The 17377-nt window shown below is 40.9% G+C and overlaps 3 protein-coding genes across 5 annotated transcripts; 2 read left to right on the forward strand and 1 right to left on the reverse strand.

The window, feature by feature from the left end:
- The first annotated feature begins 143 nt into the window (after positions 1-143).
- LOC112451831 (intracellular protein transport protein USO1-like) lies at positions 144-6171 on the forward strand. The gene is made up of 9 exons (XM_025011735.1): positions 144-701; positions 1119-1325; positions 1409-1633; positions 1738-1907; positions 2097-2446; positions 2954-3588; positions 3876-4363; positions 4496-4746; positions 5222-6171. The coding sequence occupies exons 2-9, from the start codon at positions 1191-1193 to the stop codon at positions 5416-5418; spliced, it is 2451 nt and encodes an 816-aa protein (XP_024867503.1). The 5' UTR covers positions 144-701; positions 1119-1190; the 3' UTR covers positions 5419-6171.
- A 385-nt stretch (positions 6172-6556) lies between these two features.
- Positions 6557-7880, reverse strand: LOC112451835 (chromobox protein homolog 5-like). The gene is made up of 3 exons (XM_025011744.1): positions 7348-7880; positions 6914-7121; positions 6557-6771 (listed from the first exon to the last, which is right to left on the reverse strand). The coding sequence occupies exons 2-3, from the start codon at positions 7033-7035 to the stop codon at positions 6657-6659; spliced, it is 237 nt and encodes a 78-aa protein (XP_024867512.1). The 5' UTR covers positions 7036-7121; positions 7348-7880; the 3' UTR covers positions 6557-6656.
- Positions 7881-7882: 2 nt separating this feature from the next.
- On the forward strand, positions 7883-17376 carry LOC112451833. 3 transcript variants are annotated; one of them, XM_025011738.1, is made up of 13 exons: positions 7890-8848; positions 9539-9805; positions 10841-10901; positions 11014-11285; positions 11394-11595; positions 11707-11869; positions 11972-12049; positions 12341-12498; positions 12638-12766; positions 12852-12984; positions 13298-13703; positions 14087-14096; positions 16163-17376. In XM_025011738.1, the coding sequence occupies exons 2-13, from the start codon at positions 9696-9698 to the stop codon at positions 16349-16351; spliced, it is 1911 nt and encodes a 636-aa protein (XP_024867506.1). In that variant the 5' UTR covers positions 7890-8848; positions 9539-9695; the 3' UTR covers positions 16352-17376. The 3 variants fall into 3 exon arrangements, with proteins under 3 accessions (XP_024867504.1, XP_024867505.1, XP_024867506.1); XM_025011736.1 differs by lacking the exon at positions 16163-17376 and having other exon boundaries at positions 7883-7971; positions 8059-8848; positions 13298-15976; XM_025011737.1 differs by lacking the exon at positions 16163-17376 and having other exon boundaries at positions 7883-7971; positions 13298-15976.
- The last annotated feature ends 1 nt before the right edge of the window (position 17377 follows it).

The raw sequence follows: 17377 nt of genomic DNA on the forward strand, positions 1-17377 counted from the left end.
TTGAGCATGCCGCGCAGAGGGCTCGACGGCTCGACCAATCGCAGGCGAGATCCGCGCGACAGATGGTCAGCGATTGGCGAATCGCGACAACTATTTGCTCTAGGAAGAATATCAGCGATTGGCAATTAGTAACGCGGTGAGCGCGATGGCAGCAGAAAACGGTGGTGAACTGGCGAAGCAATTTAGCAAAGACGACGACGACGATCAACTATGCGCGCACAGCGCGCACATTAGGGATAATAGGGATTAGGGTTTCCGTTGTATCGCCCCCGATCCCGATGTTATGTCGTTTGTTATCGCGATTCGCGACGTCGCGAGCTTGGTGAATGTTGTATGCCGGCCGCGGCCGCGACACGCCGCACCTCTCAAAGAGATATAAAAGCGCCTGTCGTGCACGTATTTACGTATATCCGTACACGAGCAAGTATAGCATCCAACATCCAACCTTTCCCCCGCGTTCTGAGTTCTGACTTCTGACTCTGACTACTTGACTAGCGACTAGCGACTAGCGACTAGCGACTACCGTGAGACGAACATAACCTCCTCTTCCGAGGTTCCGAGCAGTTTACGCAACGCACGGCGCACGGCACGGATTCTCTCATTCTGAAAGCAAGGATTCTCTCTCGCTCAGGGGCGACGCTCGCGCAACGATCCTGCGATTCCCGCGAATCTGCTAATTCGCTTAGAACGGGAAGCAATAGGTAGGGACGTAAGCAACCGTTGTCCAAAACGGCAATGACTATCAGACCAGTCAATTAGGATTTTGATAAGTGATGAGCGCTTATTTTGCGCATTGGCGCAAACGCCGCTTGTACAGTTCAAGTTGAAGTTGTAGTTGTAGTTGAAATGTTGAGTTATCGCGTCTCGTGTTTATTAAATTACACTGATGTATATCACAAAACAGAGATACATGTATTAATATTAAAATTTATATTAATACACGTATGTGTGTACATACATAAATGTCCTTGCGCATATGTCAACATCTAAATACTTTGAGCTTGGAGCAGCATACTTGTATCAACACATATAGCTTTTCATTAATTATACATTTAAAAGTAAATATTAAATTAATAATATTTAATAAAAATGTTCTCTTATTGTGTGTATTTCTATAGGCGGTGACCTGTGGTGATCATGATGAGTGTTCGACAACGATAATGTCAAATTGAAGCGTCCTTGAGTTGAATATGTCGTTTACCAGTGAGCTAGATGTTTGTGAAGCAGTCATGTCCCATCGAATAATGACCAAGGCTAACTTTATGGAGAGCGAATCGGAACACAGCGCAGCTCTGTTAAAGCAAGATAGTACCGGGGAAAGTGCGGTAAAGACGTGGATAGCGTTGGTTAAAGTGGATCAATATCATGTGGATCACCGACATACCGATGAGATTCCTATATTTCGTAGATTGTCAATGAGGAAATACACATACACATTATGAATACGAATGGACGTTTGACAGACAAAGCCAATCACCAGACAGAGTCTACTACGTATTTTGAGGAGAGTCTCGAAAGTTGTGACGACATGGCCACCAGATTCGACGAGTCCATACGTACTGTTCCATTGTCGGAGACGTCGTCGATCGCCGAGAAATGGGATTCTGAAAATGTTCAAGCATCTCTTTTGAAGGTAAACGTTCGACACTTGATCTCTATTTTTAAACCGATAAGTGTCAATTTACTTTAGCAGTTAATTGTTTTTATTACACAATTTGTGTAATACACGACGCACAGGAAAACGAGTCCGAGGAACAAGAAGATGACGAGGAGACAATCGCCACTTTTGTCACCGCGGCCGGACAACAGCTGGCTCTGTATGCCGTGGAAGACTCGGACGAGATATTTGCCGTGGCTGTTTACGACGAGTCCGACGAACCTCCGAGTAACTTTCAGTTTCTTATGAAGTAAGTCCGTGAGAGAGAAACAAACTCACTTAGCTTCAATTAAAGCCTTTGGTTTTTAAACTCTACTTTTTTTAGCAACAAAAAAAAACTTAGTTTTAATTAAGTGCTGATCTCTATTTTGGTCTTCTTTTCCTTTTACTTCATTTTGTATGTCGGTTGCCAGAACTACAGACATGGATGTAATTACAGAGCAGATGTGGAACGTCTAATAGGTGAGGGTGCCGTGCGAACGGTGAAGAAACCATCGCAGATGAAGAAACGGGTGTTTACTGCCCAACCGCCAATGTTTTATCGCAAGGAGGAATCTGAAGTAAATGACAAGACGTCTACCTGCGATACCTGCGACACATCAGTCAACACTAAGAAGGCCGTTGCACAGGAAGAGAACGGAATAGGACACGATTATGAAACTTACCAAAACTATAGCAACTTTAAGATTAGTTCAAAGCCTAGTGATAGCGTTCAGGCATCTGTCGACGAACAATCGGATATTACAAGTCTCATAACGGACGACAATATGGATAATATTGTGAATATCGGTATGTATATAAGATTGGATAAATGCATAAAAAGTAATAAAAGCTATTTTTAAATTTAGGTATCGTGCGTAATTTATTTTGTTCTAGAATTTCAATCTGCTCGAAAAAAAATATTGTTTGTAATTTTAAAACTATCAGCAATTTGAGGCAACACGTCCAATCATATCTTATGAATATGTCATGTATATGAGTAAATACCAATATATGCAAATAACGCGTTACGTTAATTAGCACTGGCAGAAATAGTATTTGTTCTTATATATATATATATATATATATATATAAATATATATATACGATAATATAAAGAAATTTATTTTTGTTGCTTAAAATTTTTAGAATATGTTTACGTATACAAAAATTAATTAAGTTTGTACAATCAAACTTTGTTGTACAAAACGCTAACTTTTTTACCACACATATTCCCATCGATAACAACAAATGTGGTTTTTCTTCTTTTTTTTTTCCCATAAATGTGTAAGGTCTGAATAACACGGATCTTTTTAGATAAGCAACCGGATGAATGTCAAGATAATCTCGAATTTGAGGACGAGTTGATGGAGCATTCAACAGTACAATATATCCTCTTAGAAGCTGATCATCAGTCTGACTCAGAGTTGACGTTTGACGAGATCCAGGCGACATTGCAGAATATGAAGGTTTCCCGCAAGAAATCATTGGAAACGAACGACAAAAAGTCCGAAAAATTGCAAGACGATAAGTCAAATATCCAGGAAGATTGTGCGTCTTTGATGAAGGCTAAATCATCGTTAAATGAAGACGCGGATAAACTTGAATCTTACGTGTCATCGCATTCGACGATCGACCGAACATGCACTTCCGTCTCAGAGAACGATCGGCAGCGATTAATCGACACATTGACCGATTTGCCATCGTCGACAACGGCGACCACTCCGCAGACGCCACTAAAGGTCAAACGATCGCGGAAGCAGCAATTGATCTCCGTCGATCGGGATGACGGAGAGATCATCATACAGCCGGCATCGATGTTGAATGAGGAACTGACCGGCAAGAAGCGTATCACTCGGCGACGCCAGTTGTCATCGCAGATACGTGTCGATGTAACCAAAGCAAAGAGAATTAAACGGACAAAACGAATTAAGCGAACGAAGCGGCGGAAGGTAAATGTCGCGCACAGAAGCGATTGGGAAATTACACGTGTCGCGTTTTTATTTTTGAAAATTTCAATTTCCAATTTTGCAATCTTCATCCAATGTTTGTAATTTTTTTTAATACTTGTGAATTATATTTGTTCAGTTATAGTCGCTCAATGATTACGCCTGTTACAATTACTTGCAAAATTAGATATTGAAGGTTTTCAAAGAGCCGAAAATTATACGTGTCAACATCTTTAAGCACTAATCATGAATGTTCCCTTAAATTAGTTTTCTAATGTGTCGGAATTCAGGTCGTGGAGGTGATCGACCTGGATGTCGACGAAGAAGAGCAACAAATGACACGCAACGTGGTGGAGATCACTCTGGATGATAACAAGGACAAGTATTCCAGCGACAAAGAGAACGAAATTATCATGGTGAGGGATTCGGATTCCGATGACAGTGATGACGAGGAAGAAGAGGAAGAGGAGAACGTTAAATGGCAGCCCGGTGGACATTTGACGAAGCTCAATAGTGTAATACGTTGCGAGTATTGTTCTAGAAACTTTCGGTACCGACGTACTCTCAAAATGCATCTCTTGGTGTGTCAGAAATCGCCAACGAAAGCTCTCAATCTCGGCAAGAGAAAACCAAAGGGTAAAGAAAATCAGAAAGTCAAAAAGCAGTATCCCTGCAAAATCTGCCAGGAGAAGTTTGACGTGGCTGTTACCTTGGCGCGTCACGTTCGCTTAGTGCACTTGCAGAGGAAGAAGCACAAGTTGAGCCTCTCTTCAGCAATGTAAATCAGTATTTTTTTTTCTACATACGTTATAATACAAATCAGTCAAAAATCATAGATTTTGTTATTTATTATTTCACATAAATCTAATATCCAGCTTTTTTACAATTTCTCTCATAATTTATTTGACAGAACTCCGAGCAAATCCTTGAGATCAGTTCAACGGAAGGAAACAACTTCAACGGAAGAGGAGGAATCGGTTGACGAAGACAACGCGACAAAGAGAGAACTCAGCATGCTCACCAGAGTGAAGAGAAAACGGAAGCAAAGGAATAAATACCCGTTAGAGACGAAAAAGCTCGATTGCACGGACTGCGGCAGGTGGTTCCCAAGTACAGCTCTACTAGATGCGCACAGTTTGCAACATGGCACTAAGAAATCAGGTATATGTCGAAATTAAAGAAAAACTTGATTAGAGAGGAGGGAGAGGGGGGAGATATATATATATATATATATATATATAAAAGACTATAAAGTAAGACTTAATTAGAATCCAGCTTTGAATTAAATATAAACTACCTCTGAAAGAGAATATTTAAAAGGGAATTTAAAAAATTCTATTTATATTTATATTTAATTCAAAGATTTTAGTTGAGCCTTCTTATTTTCATAATAAATTATGTGTGTATTTAACAAATCCAAATTTTAACACATACAAGTTTTAATTGACTCTTTTTCGAATAATAAATTAAATATTGAATTAAAAATCAAGAGACGCGGTGGTGTCTCGCGCCAAGTATACGCGAAGGAGACCGCACCGTGTAAAAAATATACTGCAATCTATAAGTGACGAACGGGTGAGAGCCAAGATCGATGTAGATTTTATCTGTCTAATTTTCGTTGTTGTTTTACTTGTAGAGCACGTACGCAAGTGCCACATCTGTAAGAAGCTCATCAAGTCCAGATTGCTATTTCTGCGACATTTGAAAATGCACAACGATACCCAGCGCAACTCTGGCAGCTCGTCCAGAATGCTGCGACGGAAGCTGCGCGCCCGGCCGAGCACACGTAAAATCGCATCACCCCGCAAACGAGGTCGACCGAGGAAGTTCTGATCTCTCTCGCTCGCGAGCACGATGTATAATACTATACTCATACCATCACCATCACTCGGAATTTGTTAATCCGTTTCCTTTTTCTAAATAATGCTCTGTCATTTTTTCACCAGAGATGACGTAACTTTTACGATAAGACATTAGCTTAAATGTAAATAGCAAGTAATCCCGCAATGTTTACATATCTCTCTCGTCCATTTATGTTCGAAACTCGCTTATCGAGAAATCAAGAGACTCTACAAGTCCAAACTTTGTTTTTTTTACAGTCTGGAGTTGTTTGCGGTTGTACTTTGCGATGAGCAAAATTTTCAAGAGACTTCAAAATCATTTATTAAAAAATTAAGAAATTTTAATTTCAATATTTTATGGGGAGAATTATTGATAACATAAGTTGAAAGTAAAGATTTCTTTTGGATATTGTAATAAATCTATTTTCTAAAAAATTTTTAGCTACGATCCGTTGCTTCGAAATACTTATAGACACTCCAGGATCTTGTTGAGAGATCTCTGATTAACATCCACTACATGCAATTAAGTGCCAGCGGATCTTTGTAAATAAAATGACACGCGGTAGGTTTGTTAGAAGTTTGGCGATACAATTTGTGTATATACATATATATATGTACACTAATTAATAAGGATACGTTGGTAATAACAAGACGTAAGGTCGCGTGTATAAACGTTGCGATATATACACTGTATTCGCCCTTACTTTGTCTAAAATGCAATAAAATGATGAAACAAGGCTGTGAATTCGTGGATTCTATACAAGTTTGCTGTGCGTATTATATTTTTTTTCCTGTGAAATATTAAAAGCAAGAGGGGGACGTTAACTACGTATTCTAAATTATCTTATGTACCTACTATATTTTTCTTCAAAAAAAAAACGGAAACTGGGATAATCTACCGGGAACGGTAGGTACTTGGTGCAATTAAAGTTCCTATTTCGCCGAAAGATCACAGATAAGAAAAAAAGAAATAGAAAATATCGCAAGTATGTACAAAATGTGCAACTAAAAAGAACGGATGTACTGCCAAAGTACCGAATCGAGTACATCAAGATTAAGGGAAATTAAATATTTAAAAAAAAAACCCCCAAAAAACCACCTATTACATGTTTAGAATACAATAGGAGTCGTACCTTCCAAAGATATTTATTACACATTTAGATCGCAATAAAAATCAATTTCTTAAATGATGTAGAGAGTCTAACTTTTTCAAGGAAATACATATCTGTTTCACGCTTTTGCCTTACTCCAGGTTATTCTGTCTTCATAAAATTGGATAACGATCTGAGGACATTTGGCATTGGCTTCTTTGGCAGATACCATGTCAACTGCCTCCGTTCCTTTCCTACGCAAACAAAATTACTTCCGTTGTATTGGTTGTATCAATTGGCTTCACGTGTTTTCAAATTACTCACATTACCTTGCATTCTTTTTCTGTACTTCCGACAAATGTACATTTACGACGTACAGATGAACATGTCACTCACCATTGTATCAAGTACATCAACTCTCCATTGTCATCCGCTGAGCCAAGGATTTTATCCGCTTCCAACCCTCTTTCGAATCCTCTACCGTCATCATCTTCCATCGCCCTTTTCCTATTATTCATCTCATCAAGGTGGTCCAAGGTCTAAGGTGGTCGATACACAAATATCTCTAACTTCCTCTAATAGTAGGACGTTATCTTGGTTTTGCCTAGCATACAACACAAACGATAAGTAATGTCGCTGGAATGGAATAAAGCGCAAGGCAAAGTGAATGAAGAAAATAAATAAATTAAAAAGAAATAGAGAAATTTTAAAACTAGATTTGAAATGTGGCAACTTTAATGCGATGAATACGTGGATAGAGACGTGAAATAAGATATTTAGATATATGAGGGCAAGCTTAGGCCAAGGTAATGATAGAAAAGTTGACTTACTTGACGCGTTTGCAACCACGCCGGATTTTCAAATTTGATTTTCAAGCCGCCAGTTTTGTGTATGCGGTTTCCGCAAACATAAAATACGTACGTATCATGTTCTTATATATTACCAAAAGAGATTTTATTTGTTTTGTAATGTAGAATAAAGAATTATCGCTGTCGCGCACATAGCGTCAATTTGGTACAGTAGGGGCCCAACATGTTACACTGGATTCGTGACACTGGTAACAATTTACAATATAACAAGTGTATTAAAAAGGGCGCACGTCGTCGAGATTATGGCCTCCACAAGTCCACACTCTACACAGCAATTTACCCACAGATTTCTATACGCTACTAGTCTGCTCATTGTGGCCATTGTGCCCGTTGTGATTTCGTCTTTCGAGCACGTTCGCGTGTGCTAGAAAGAGACAAGGGAGACCCGACCGCCATTGTAAGTTGCGTATATACTATATACTACTTATATAGATATATGCACAGGTGCGTGGTGCGTACTCCCTCACTCCACTCCCTGTCCCTACTCGCCTACTGTCGCCTACCTCGCGTACACTGGCGTACACACGGCGTCATGGCGTCAATAAAAGAAACTTGCTATTGTTTGACTACAAATTGATAATAAAAGTAAGTACATGGTTTTCCAAACTTCGTTTTCACCAATAAGGAGGAACACGTAGCATGGCCAGACTCTATCTTACTATCGATCTTTAGGGACTCTAGTGGGCCTTTGGTCAGACTGGGTCTGGGTCTGGGTCGGTCTGGGTCAGCTTGTCACCTAACCTGAGTGTCACCCTGTCACATCAGCTGTCAGCCCTGTCGCTGTCGGTAGGAAATGTAGGAATGGGGAATGGGAGGTGGGAGTGGGGAATCATATTGATTTTTTGCGATGATCGCTGCTGCTACGGGCGGTGGCGGTGGTGCGCGGGCCGTGGTCCTCGTGGTAGCCGTCAGTAGCCGTGACCGTGATAGTTACGCGACAAGTGATGCTTTCCTCTCGATCCGCTGGCGACCGTCGTTAATCAGTTAATATATCGGAATGCAGCCATAGTAGACGGCGTGTCTGACGCTGTGAGCTGTGACGCTGTGTGGTGTGACGACCTGACGACTGTGACGAGGGTGTCTCGGTTCGGTATCGTGTCATATGTCGTGTGTCCTGTCCTAATCGTGACGTGCCGCAACGTAGGTGTTAACGTAACGTGGCGTGGCGTGGCGTGGCACGACCGAGACGATGCTGTCGGCGCTTCGGCAGTTTCGGCACCGCGGCCGCAACATTTCCATGGAAACGTAGACGCGGCTGGGCTGGGCTGGGCTGGGCTGGTGCGTGGGGAAGCGAGCATCTCCGTCGCCGCCGCCGCCACGTCCATCCATCAGTGACCATCAGTTTCCCATTGCCGTTGTCGCGTCGCCCGCTCATCCGCTTGCCTGGCTCGACTATGCGCGCGGTTAGGTTAGGTTAACTTCAACGTGGGACGCTCGACGACGAAGGGATCACCCGCACCCGGTGAGATTTCCTCTCTCTCTCTCTCTCGCTCTCTTCTCTATCTTTCCGACGTTGATCACGTTGACATCACTGAGTCGGAACTGGTCGGAACTTGGAACTCAGGGCTGCGCTCTCTCGTTTCTCTCTTTGTCGAATTGTTGACGCTCTCGCGCGGGTCTCTCTTTCTCCACCTACTTCCACAGTTCCACAGTTCTTTCAGATCTTCGCGTTCCTTCCTGTCTGCGACTACGTTTGCATATCTATTGCATCGGTGGGTCATCGCTAGATCGTTATGATTCAATTGTCAAAATCATTTTGTAAGTGCATTCAACTGATTTCTGCACGAATATTGTGATGTGACTATTGTATTTCTCTAATTTGTTCGACTCTCCTTTATTGACTATTATTGACTTCCTATTAGTGAGTCATATAAATGTGTTTTGTTTATGTACTCTCGTGTTTACTAACGTTGACTAACATTGCGGCTATTTCCGCAAGTTAAGAATCCAAGTTTCGAGAACGTCGGCAATAATAAATCTGGGAGAGAAAGTTTAGCTCAGAGTTGTCTTCGTGATTAATGCAAAAATACAACAGGGAAATGAATTTCTAACAATAAGTTGTTAAGTAGCGCAAATTTCGAAATTTGCATCAAAAGTTAGAAAAATTGGAAACGAGAGTAAGACAGACAAAAATCTTGCCGTGTGCTTTCAGCGACTGGATTAGGAGCTGCATTGGGAGGCACGGAGAACCGGGAGAACTCGAGTTTGGGAGAGGAGAGCGTGACGTTTCTTCAGAAGGCCAAGAGCCTAGAGCCCAGAGCCCACAGCGATCTTAGCGCTCGCATGCCAATGCCATTAGATTTTGTACAATGAGCAGCTGGACGGAGAGAATGCATCGACGCGCCGCTACGTTTGGAAATGTTGTAACCAGCTGTGGACATCCCTCTTCAGAGCCTCTTCACCCAAGACGCCTGGAAAAGTTAGTATATCGCTCGAGAACACGACACTCGTCCTTCAGTTGCATTTTAATTAATATTTTATTCGTTAAAAAACTGAAAAACATTCTGAATTTATTATAAATTTTTTGGAAGAGATCAAAGAGATAAATATACTCGTAAATATACGATTCATTGGCACGCCTTGTTGTGTTAACAAACATTGTAATATAATTAATATGTTATATAATAAATAATTCTTTTTTTCCCAAGTGATGCCAATTTTTTATGATTGTGTACTTACATGTGATTTAGACATATATTAAATTCAAGTAGGTACATATTTTCAAAAACCCTTGGTTAGATGGTTGCAATCTTTAGCAAAGAACAGAATGCATATAAATTGTCAAATTATATAATTATAATATATTTATATAAATTGTTAATTGAAACTAATTGTTTGCATAAGTTGGACCATCAGTTTCTCGTAGACGGTCATTATGTATATATGTCTAGTATGGTATAGTATACATATGTAGATAAAGCACAGCGAGACAGTGTGTCGATATAAAAATTAACTGACAGTGAGGTAATAAAGGTCTTAAATTTTTTCACAGATGTGATAATTGATATTTAACGATATATCGGACAAATATTGTCAGCACTCCGCGTTTTATGTTTGATGCTCTGAAGAGGTGCGTGGTAGACTTGTAAGTAATCGCAGAGTTTGAAAAGATTACGTGTATCGTATGTTACTAATATGCGTATTGACAACTCTCGGATATCCATCGCGTTATAATAGTAGGCTGACTTATCGAAGGCTGTTGGAGCTGTTTAGCGATTCCAGAGTAGCGACATTTGATAGCGCAATTTTATAACAAGCAGTGAAACGCACCGCCCATGACGCCTCTAATTCAACATTTGTATTCTCCCGTCTTAGAGAAACTCGCTTTGGTATACTACTGCGTTCAAAGTTTATGCACGTGTCTCGTTATTGTTTTGTCGGAATAAAATCCGAAAATCGATATTTGCATTACTTGTGAAGGTAATGTTTGCAACGTTCTGCTTTCCTTTTGTAGGGTCAAGTTTGGTGCACCCTTGAACGAAGTGTGCAAGAATGATATTCCTGGCCCATTACTGGTAAATAACGAATCCAATGGAAATAGCGTCCCCTCGTCGGCAAACGTTTACATTTTAAAATATCTGGAATAATTGATTTATTAACTATAATAACAGTGTCCTCTTATTCCAGGTTCTTATATTGAAATTGAACAAGGAAGCCCCGCTCAGAAAAGATATCTTTCGGGCACCTGGTCACCAGGGTAACATGAAGAAACTGGTACACTTTCTGCAAACTGGACATCTGGTCAATATGGACAATTTTAGCGTTTACACGATAGCCAGCGTTCTAAAGAAGTTTTTGCGCAAGATACCTGGAGGAATATTCGGTAAAGAGGCGGAGCAACAACTGTTTGCCATAATCCAGCTAGATAGCGTAGAACAACAACGGGACCAGATACACAGGTGATGATCTCTGACTGATTGACATTCGCGTTACGCATTACGCGTTACGACATTCTCGATATCTATCATTTTATCGAGGAAATTCACAAAGAAACGTACGTTGCGCAGATTAATTACTTCCATGCCGATATACACACAACGGTTACTGGTATTGCTGTTCGGAACGTTCAGGGTAGTAGCTGTAAATTGCGAGAGAGCGCACACGGGGATGACCAGCGAGGCCCTGGGGGTGTCCGTAGCACCTTCGTTCTTTCACAGCTGCGTCAGCGACGGCAAGACTGCTAAGATGGAGGATGTTCTAAGATTTAAGGTAGTTAACGCGGGTCCGTCTCCAACGGTCCGAACCACTCGAGGAAGATCGAAAGTCCGTCAAGGATTTTAACATTATAATAGTCAGTGAGGATCGACAACCTGTTTCCAGATTGCCACACGCATCGCCAAGTTCATGATAGACAACTTTGGCGTTTCCAATTTATTCGGAAGGGATAATTATGAGTATTACGCGCGCATAACCGGTCGGATATTAAAGGTGGAGGAAGATTGGATCTTTAGTTTCCGATATCCGCCGGACACTCTCGTGTCGAGTAAGTGTTTGTGTGTGTGTGTGTGTGTGTGTGTGCGCGCGCGCGCACTTTCAATCACGACGACTTAATTGCGCAAGTACGACCTGAATGTATGAATTTTAGGACAGCTGTCGCTGGAAGCCGAAAAGTCATGGTTACAATATGAGTGCGAAAAGTGGGGATTGAAGTTTAATTTAGAATGTAAGTTATAAGTGTAACTGTGACATCTCATTGAATCGAACGTTAAGTTTCCCGACCATTGTTGTTATCATATTGGATCTTGTGTTCGATAAAAAAAATTTTCTTTTACCTTTCTTTTCTTTAGAAATAAAGTAAGTAAAGTAATTTATATCAAAACGCGTGTAGCGCGAGAGGAAGATTCGTATATTTTTATTTCTGACAACACCACGGTCCAATATTGCAGCAGTGAAAGGATTTTCATCACTGTCACTTTGTACAGTATTGTAATAATTGCTAATTTATACAATATAGGTATGTCTCACCAAGAGGAATCGCAGTCAACTCCGGCGTTGATCCACGTGCCGGAGACGATAAATCTGGCATCATCGTTAGGCATGATTCCAGAGAATACTTTACTCGAGAGTTACACACGTCTCTCGGTTAGCTTAGAAGAGAACGGCCTGTTCCAGGTATAAAACCACATTTATCGTAAGCGCGTGGAATGCGCGATCGTGCTTTCGCGTTGCGTCGCAATTGTCGTAACGTAAAAAGTAAGTAAAGCAGTATAACGGATTATTTTATTTATTTTTTCTTTTTTTTTTTTTACAGGCGCCCAGTCGTTCGTCGAGTAATGGCAGTCAACATTCTAAACGCGTGACGGCGGGCATGACGCTGGAAGAGCTTCGCGCGGTGAATCGCTACGCCGAGAGCACCAAGAGCCTCAGCTACCTGCCGCAGGTAAGACAATCGTGTCTCGATAACGACGATAACAAACAACAGGCAATTGGTATTGATGTGATATATGCCATCGTTGCGATCGCAGGTTCACGAGAGACAAGCCGCGCGGATGCGAACTAGATCTGAATGGTTTCTCACGCCTATAATGGCCACGGACAGTGATCCTACGGCGATACACATTCTACGTGGTTCCAATCGGTCTTCCTCTGGCAATATCGGTAAACAACCACGTAATTTTAGAGATTTATTTCTTTGACAGCCAGAAAAAACAAGGTTGATATGAGCTTGACATTTCTTTACGCTTGTGCATTATTGCATAAGTTTTGTTGATAACCAATTAAATTATTTACAAATGTTAAAGCTTCTCTGTATGTTTATAATTTTCTTATCGCATCTTTTGCGATTGGCTTTTTTCTTTTCTGCCTTTTTCTTTTTTTATATATTGTAAGTTTAATTGCCCGTTGAAAATTAACCCTATGCTATGCTTTCGAGTCTGTCCAATTTTTCTCATTGAACGTCTTTCGAATACAGCCACGGGTTTAAGCGCTAGCGCGGAATCGGTGAAGCGGCCGAGTCTTCGGAGAACTTCCTCTAGGGAAAAGCAACGCTGGCATCGCAATTCTTCCCGTCGCAACAAGGAGAACGGCACTAAGGTAGCCGGCCGCTCGGCGACAGCGGCGGCAGCAGCGGCGGTGACGGAAGCGTCCAAGTCGCGTTCCCTGGAGACAATCAAGACCGTGAAGATCGTGCGCGTGATGGCGGCGGATCAGCAGCAGCAGCCGGCGACCGAGAAGATGCTGGACAACAGCCACAATGAGATCTTCGAAGAGCACGCGAGCAAGGAGACGCGCGTGCCATCGCGTACCAGCGGCGACGGTGTCATTGGCCCGCAGGATTGCACAGAGATGGATGTGAAAACATTTCACGTTACTTTGACGTACAAGCCGCGGATATAAACGATTTTTCTTTTATTATTAATCTCGGCGTTTTTAGGAATGTCAGAACGGTATTATTTTTCTTGCGTGAAATACATTTCGCGTTGTTGTTACCCTAAATATTATACATAGGCAGGAACTTGGACAATTTTATCCTAATGTCGACGTTTAGGAAATTATCCCGTTCGCGAATATACACGTGCGATCTTTTATCTTTCTTTTTTTCTTTTTTAATTATTATTTTAATACTGACGCTCAGGAGTATCGAACTCGGAATATCTTCCCTATATGATAACACACAGACACATGCACATACGTATACATATAAAGATTTATTTATTTTCGCCATATTATGTTCAGGTGTACATTACTTGTTATTTGAAAGGATAATAGTCGTGAAATTTTATCATTTTTTCCGTGTATCGGTCGATTAATTAAGTTACACTGGAGGAAAGAGGAGTTACATGAGGATGCACAGGCTCTTGATTTTATTCCGTTAAACGTACCAGTTTGATTCCGATTTACTCTCGCGCGTAATAGACACATTATCGTGGCATTCCAGACGCATTTACTCTTGCCCCGCGATATTTTAATTAACCGCATTTTTCCCGCATTTGCGTATTCGATAATTTCGTTCAATTGCACGTTTTTTTCACACGAATCCACCGCTATTGTATTTATTCCAAGCTATAAGAAATACTTGGGCACTCGAAACCTTATCCCATCGAGCATCATCGCGTGACTAACAGCGTAACGTAACACAGGGTGTTCCACGACGTGTCCGACTTATGAATTCTTCGTGCAATCTAGAGTCAGTTTTCTCTTAACGAAAATGCTAGGATATTCCTTGCGGAATAAAATATGAGCCACGCGAGCCAAGCTTTAACAACGCAATAGGACAATATAAGACCTTGTTCTCTTCGTTTAAATTCAAATGAATCTTTAATATAAAAATCAATCATTGAGAAGAATTTATAAATAAAGTGTATTGGACACGTCGTGTGGGATACTGTGTGTAAAAAGGAGGATTTGATAAGATCTAGCAAGTATTTACGCGAATTCCCTCGTGACGCGTCGGTCGCGGTTCTTAGCATATAAACGCGCCGTCACGGTTGTTACATGCCAAATTAATAGTATGTATTAGCTATACTATTGTAGTAAGTAAGACAGCGATTATAGAAATGTTATGGTCGTATTATCACGTGTATGTTACGAAAATCGTTAATAAGATTACGGAAGTGAACAGAACGAGTCAACAGAAATGGAACGAAGTAATCTCTTTTGGATTCGAAGAAAATATTGAAGAAAAGTATGTAAAATGTATAATTCATTGTTAAAGGAAACAAGTGACATTGACAGTTTAATTATATACATATTTCTAATATATTTCTACTCTTATACTTTCTTAATCAATTAATTACATTTCTATCACCGGCAAACGTTCGAATTGACATCAAAACGAATTTAATATAATATCAAGAAACATCTAGAACCACCACTTATATAAGTGGCATTCTACACCCTTTTTTTAAATCTCCGACTTCAAGGGAGATACTTGAAGACTCCGCTTCTATCGACTCGCCCTGTATATAGAAATTATACCATATACTTAAAACGCTACTTGATATTACTCTCATTTAGATCAAACGATTACGAAACGAGAGATATTTACTACCGTAAGTACGTAAGAAAAAAAGAAAAGAACGGCATATATACATAACGACATGCTACACAACGAAAGTGTTCCGTAAATAAAAATACATGTAGCATAATCGACGGAGGTCGCGGGCGCGAAGCGAATTTTCCAAAGGATTCCGGTTGATTAAACCGATTCCAAGGAGAATAGTAATCACGTAATATTGCAGAGAAATGAGAGCAAAAGTGACAGAGACGGATTCGTTCAAATCTTCTGTCTCTCGCGATCAAAGAGCTATTTTCAAGCCGTCTTAAGTCCACGTTTATCAGTAATTTTATATATATATATATATATACATATATATATTAAAATTGTGCATTATGGAGGCACGTGGAGAAAGAGAGGGGGGAGGAGGAGGGGGAGAGAAAGAGACTAAAGCCATGAAAATCTTGCAATGAGCATTACAATTTCTATTAAGAAAAGAACAGAAGAACGAAAGAAGTAAATGAATTTAAGATGGTTCGGAGATGAGCTGTTTAATTACTTCTCCGCGAAGGCCACTACGTAAATTAATATATTTATGATTAAACATATATAGCGTGTAAATATTGAATACCAAAAATGTAAAGTTATTATATATATTGGACGTAATATATAGGTATATATATATATATATTATATATCTATATATAATATATGGAAATGTAAACGCGTGAAAATATGTATGTGTGATCGTGTTGAATGTCGCCGCATCGAATCGTCATTCGTCATGTCGATCAAGTGTATGTACCCGATGTGTCATTTTGCGACTGCGGGCGAAAGAAGAAGAGGATGAAGGATGAGGAGGAAGAAGAGTCGGGATTCAAGATTCAAGTGCCGAGTAGAGGGAAAAAGACGCAGGCCCAGACGAGAAGACACGCGATCAGGAATAGCAGCAGCTTCGTGCGGAAGTTGTCCCAACCAATCAAGATCACTCTCGGCGGCGCACGTCTTTCCGTCGCCGCGGAGAACTGAAACACGCACAATCATTGCTCGCTCATTTGACGAAAACGCATACGTACGAAAATGGACAAAATAGATCACAACACATTGTCGTCCGGTTGCTCCTCCTCGTTCTCATCGTCATCGTCGCCGTCGTCGTCGTCGTTGTTGTCGTCGCGCAATCTCCACGTGCTCGGATGCTGTCGCATCGGATCTGTCTCTTGATCTCGCGTGTATGTCGATGACGTCGTCGTTGGCGATGGTGGCGGTGGGTGCGGTTGCGACTGCGCTTGTGTTTGTGTTTGCAGTTGCGGTTGCAATTGCAATTGCAGTTGCGATAGTGGTTGCAGTTGCAGTTGCGGTTGTAACTGAGGCTGGGGATGCTGGCTTCCGGTTGTTTCAGACCGCTGCTCGTTCCCGATAACGTCTTCGTCTACTGCGGGTCTCGTCGGTCTCGATTCACTAAAACCGTTGCCGTGTGGTTGATCTCTCGCGAGATACATGCTCGAACATGCGTGCACAGTCATATTTTTTTACCAACGACAATTTCATCGCGATGCCGCGTAGGGGAGAAGGGGATTTGATATTTGATTTGAGAGCAAAAAAAGGAAAAATAATTAGAGAGAATTCTGTAACTCTAAACGCAAAGCGTCTATATAATTTTCTCGCAACTCGTGTGACATCTAAATGGATCTAATTTATTCCCCTTCTCTCCTATATCACGATCGTTTTGAGATATCCTCGCCTATAACAATCCCGGCCAAAACCCGCGGAGCGCCATTAAGCTATTTTGATGAAAACATTCGTTCATTCACTTGGCTGAATAGCGTAGGAGTCATACAGCAGAGAAGGCGAACGAATTTTTTGATCGATGCTAACGATTTGTAGATTTACTAAGGTCCGCGCAATTTTTCAAGATCTTTCTTAAGAAATAGCGTCTCTCTCAGTATTATTTACAACTCTGTGTAAAGATTTGCCGACGAACTTTTTCATTTTTTAACACCAGACTCAGCGCGCAATCTGCTCGAGTATGATAATAAAGGGATTGAATAATCTAAT

The sequence above is a fragment of the Temnothorax curvispinosus genome, unplaced genomic scaffold (assembly GCF_003070985.1).
Source record: "Temnothorax curvispinosus isolate PA1 unplaced genomic scaffold, ASM307098v1 QBEX01002643.1, whole genome shotgun sequence".
NCBI classification, from domain to species: domain Eukaryota; kingdom Metazoa; phylum Arthropoda; class Insecta; order Hymenoptera; family Formicidae; genus Temnothorax; species Temnothorax curvispinosus.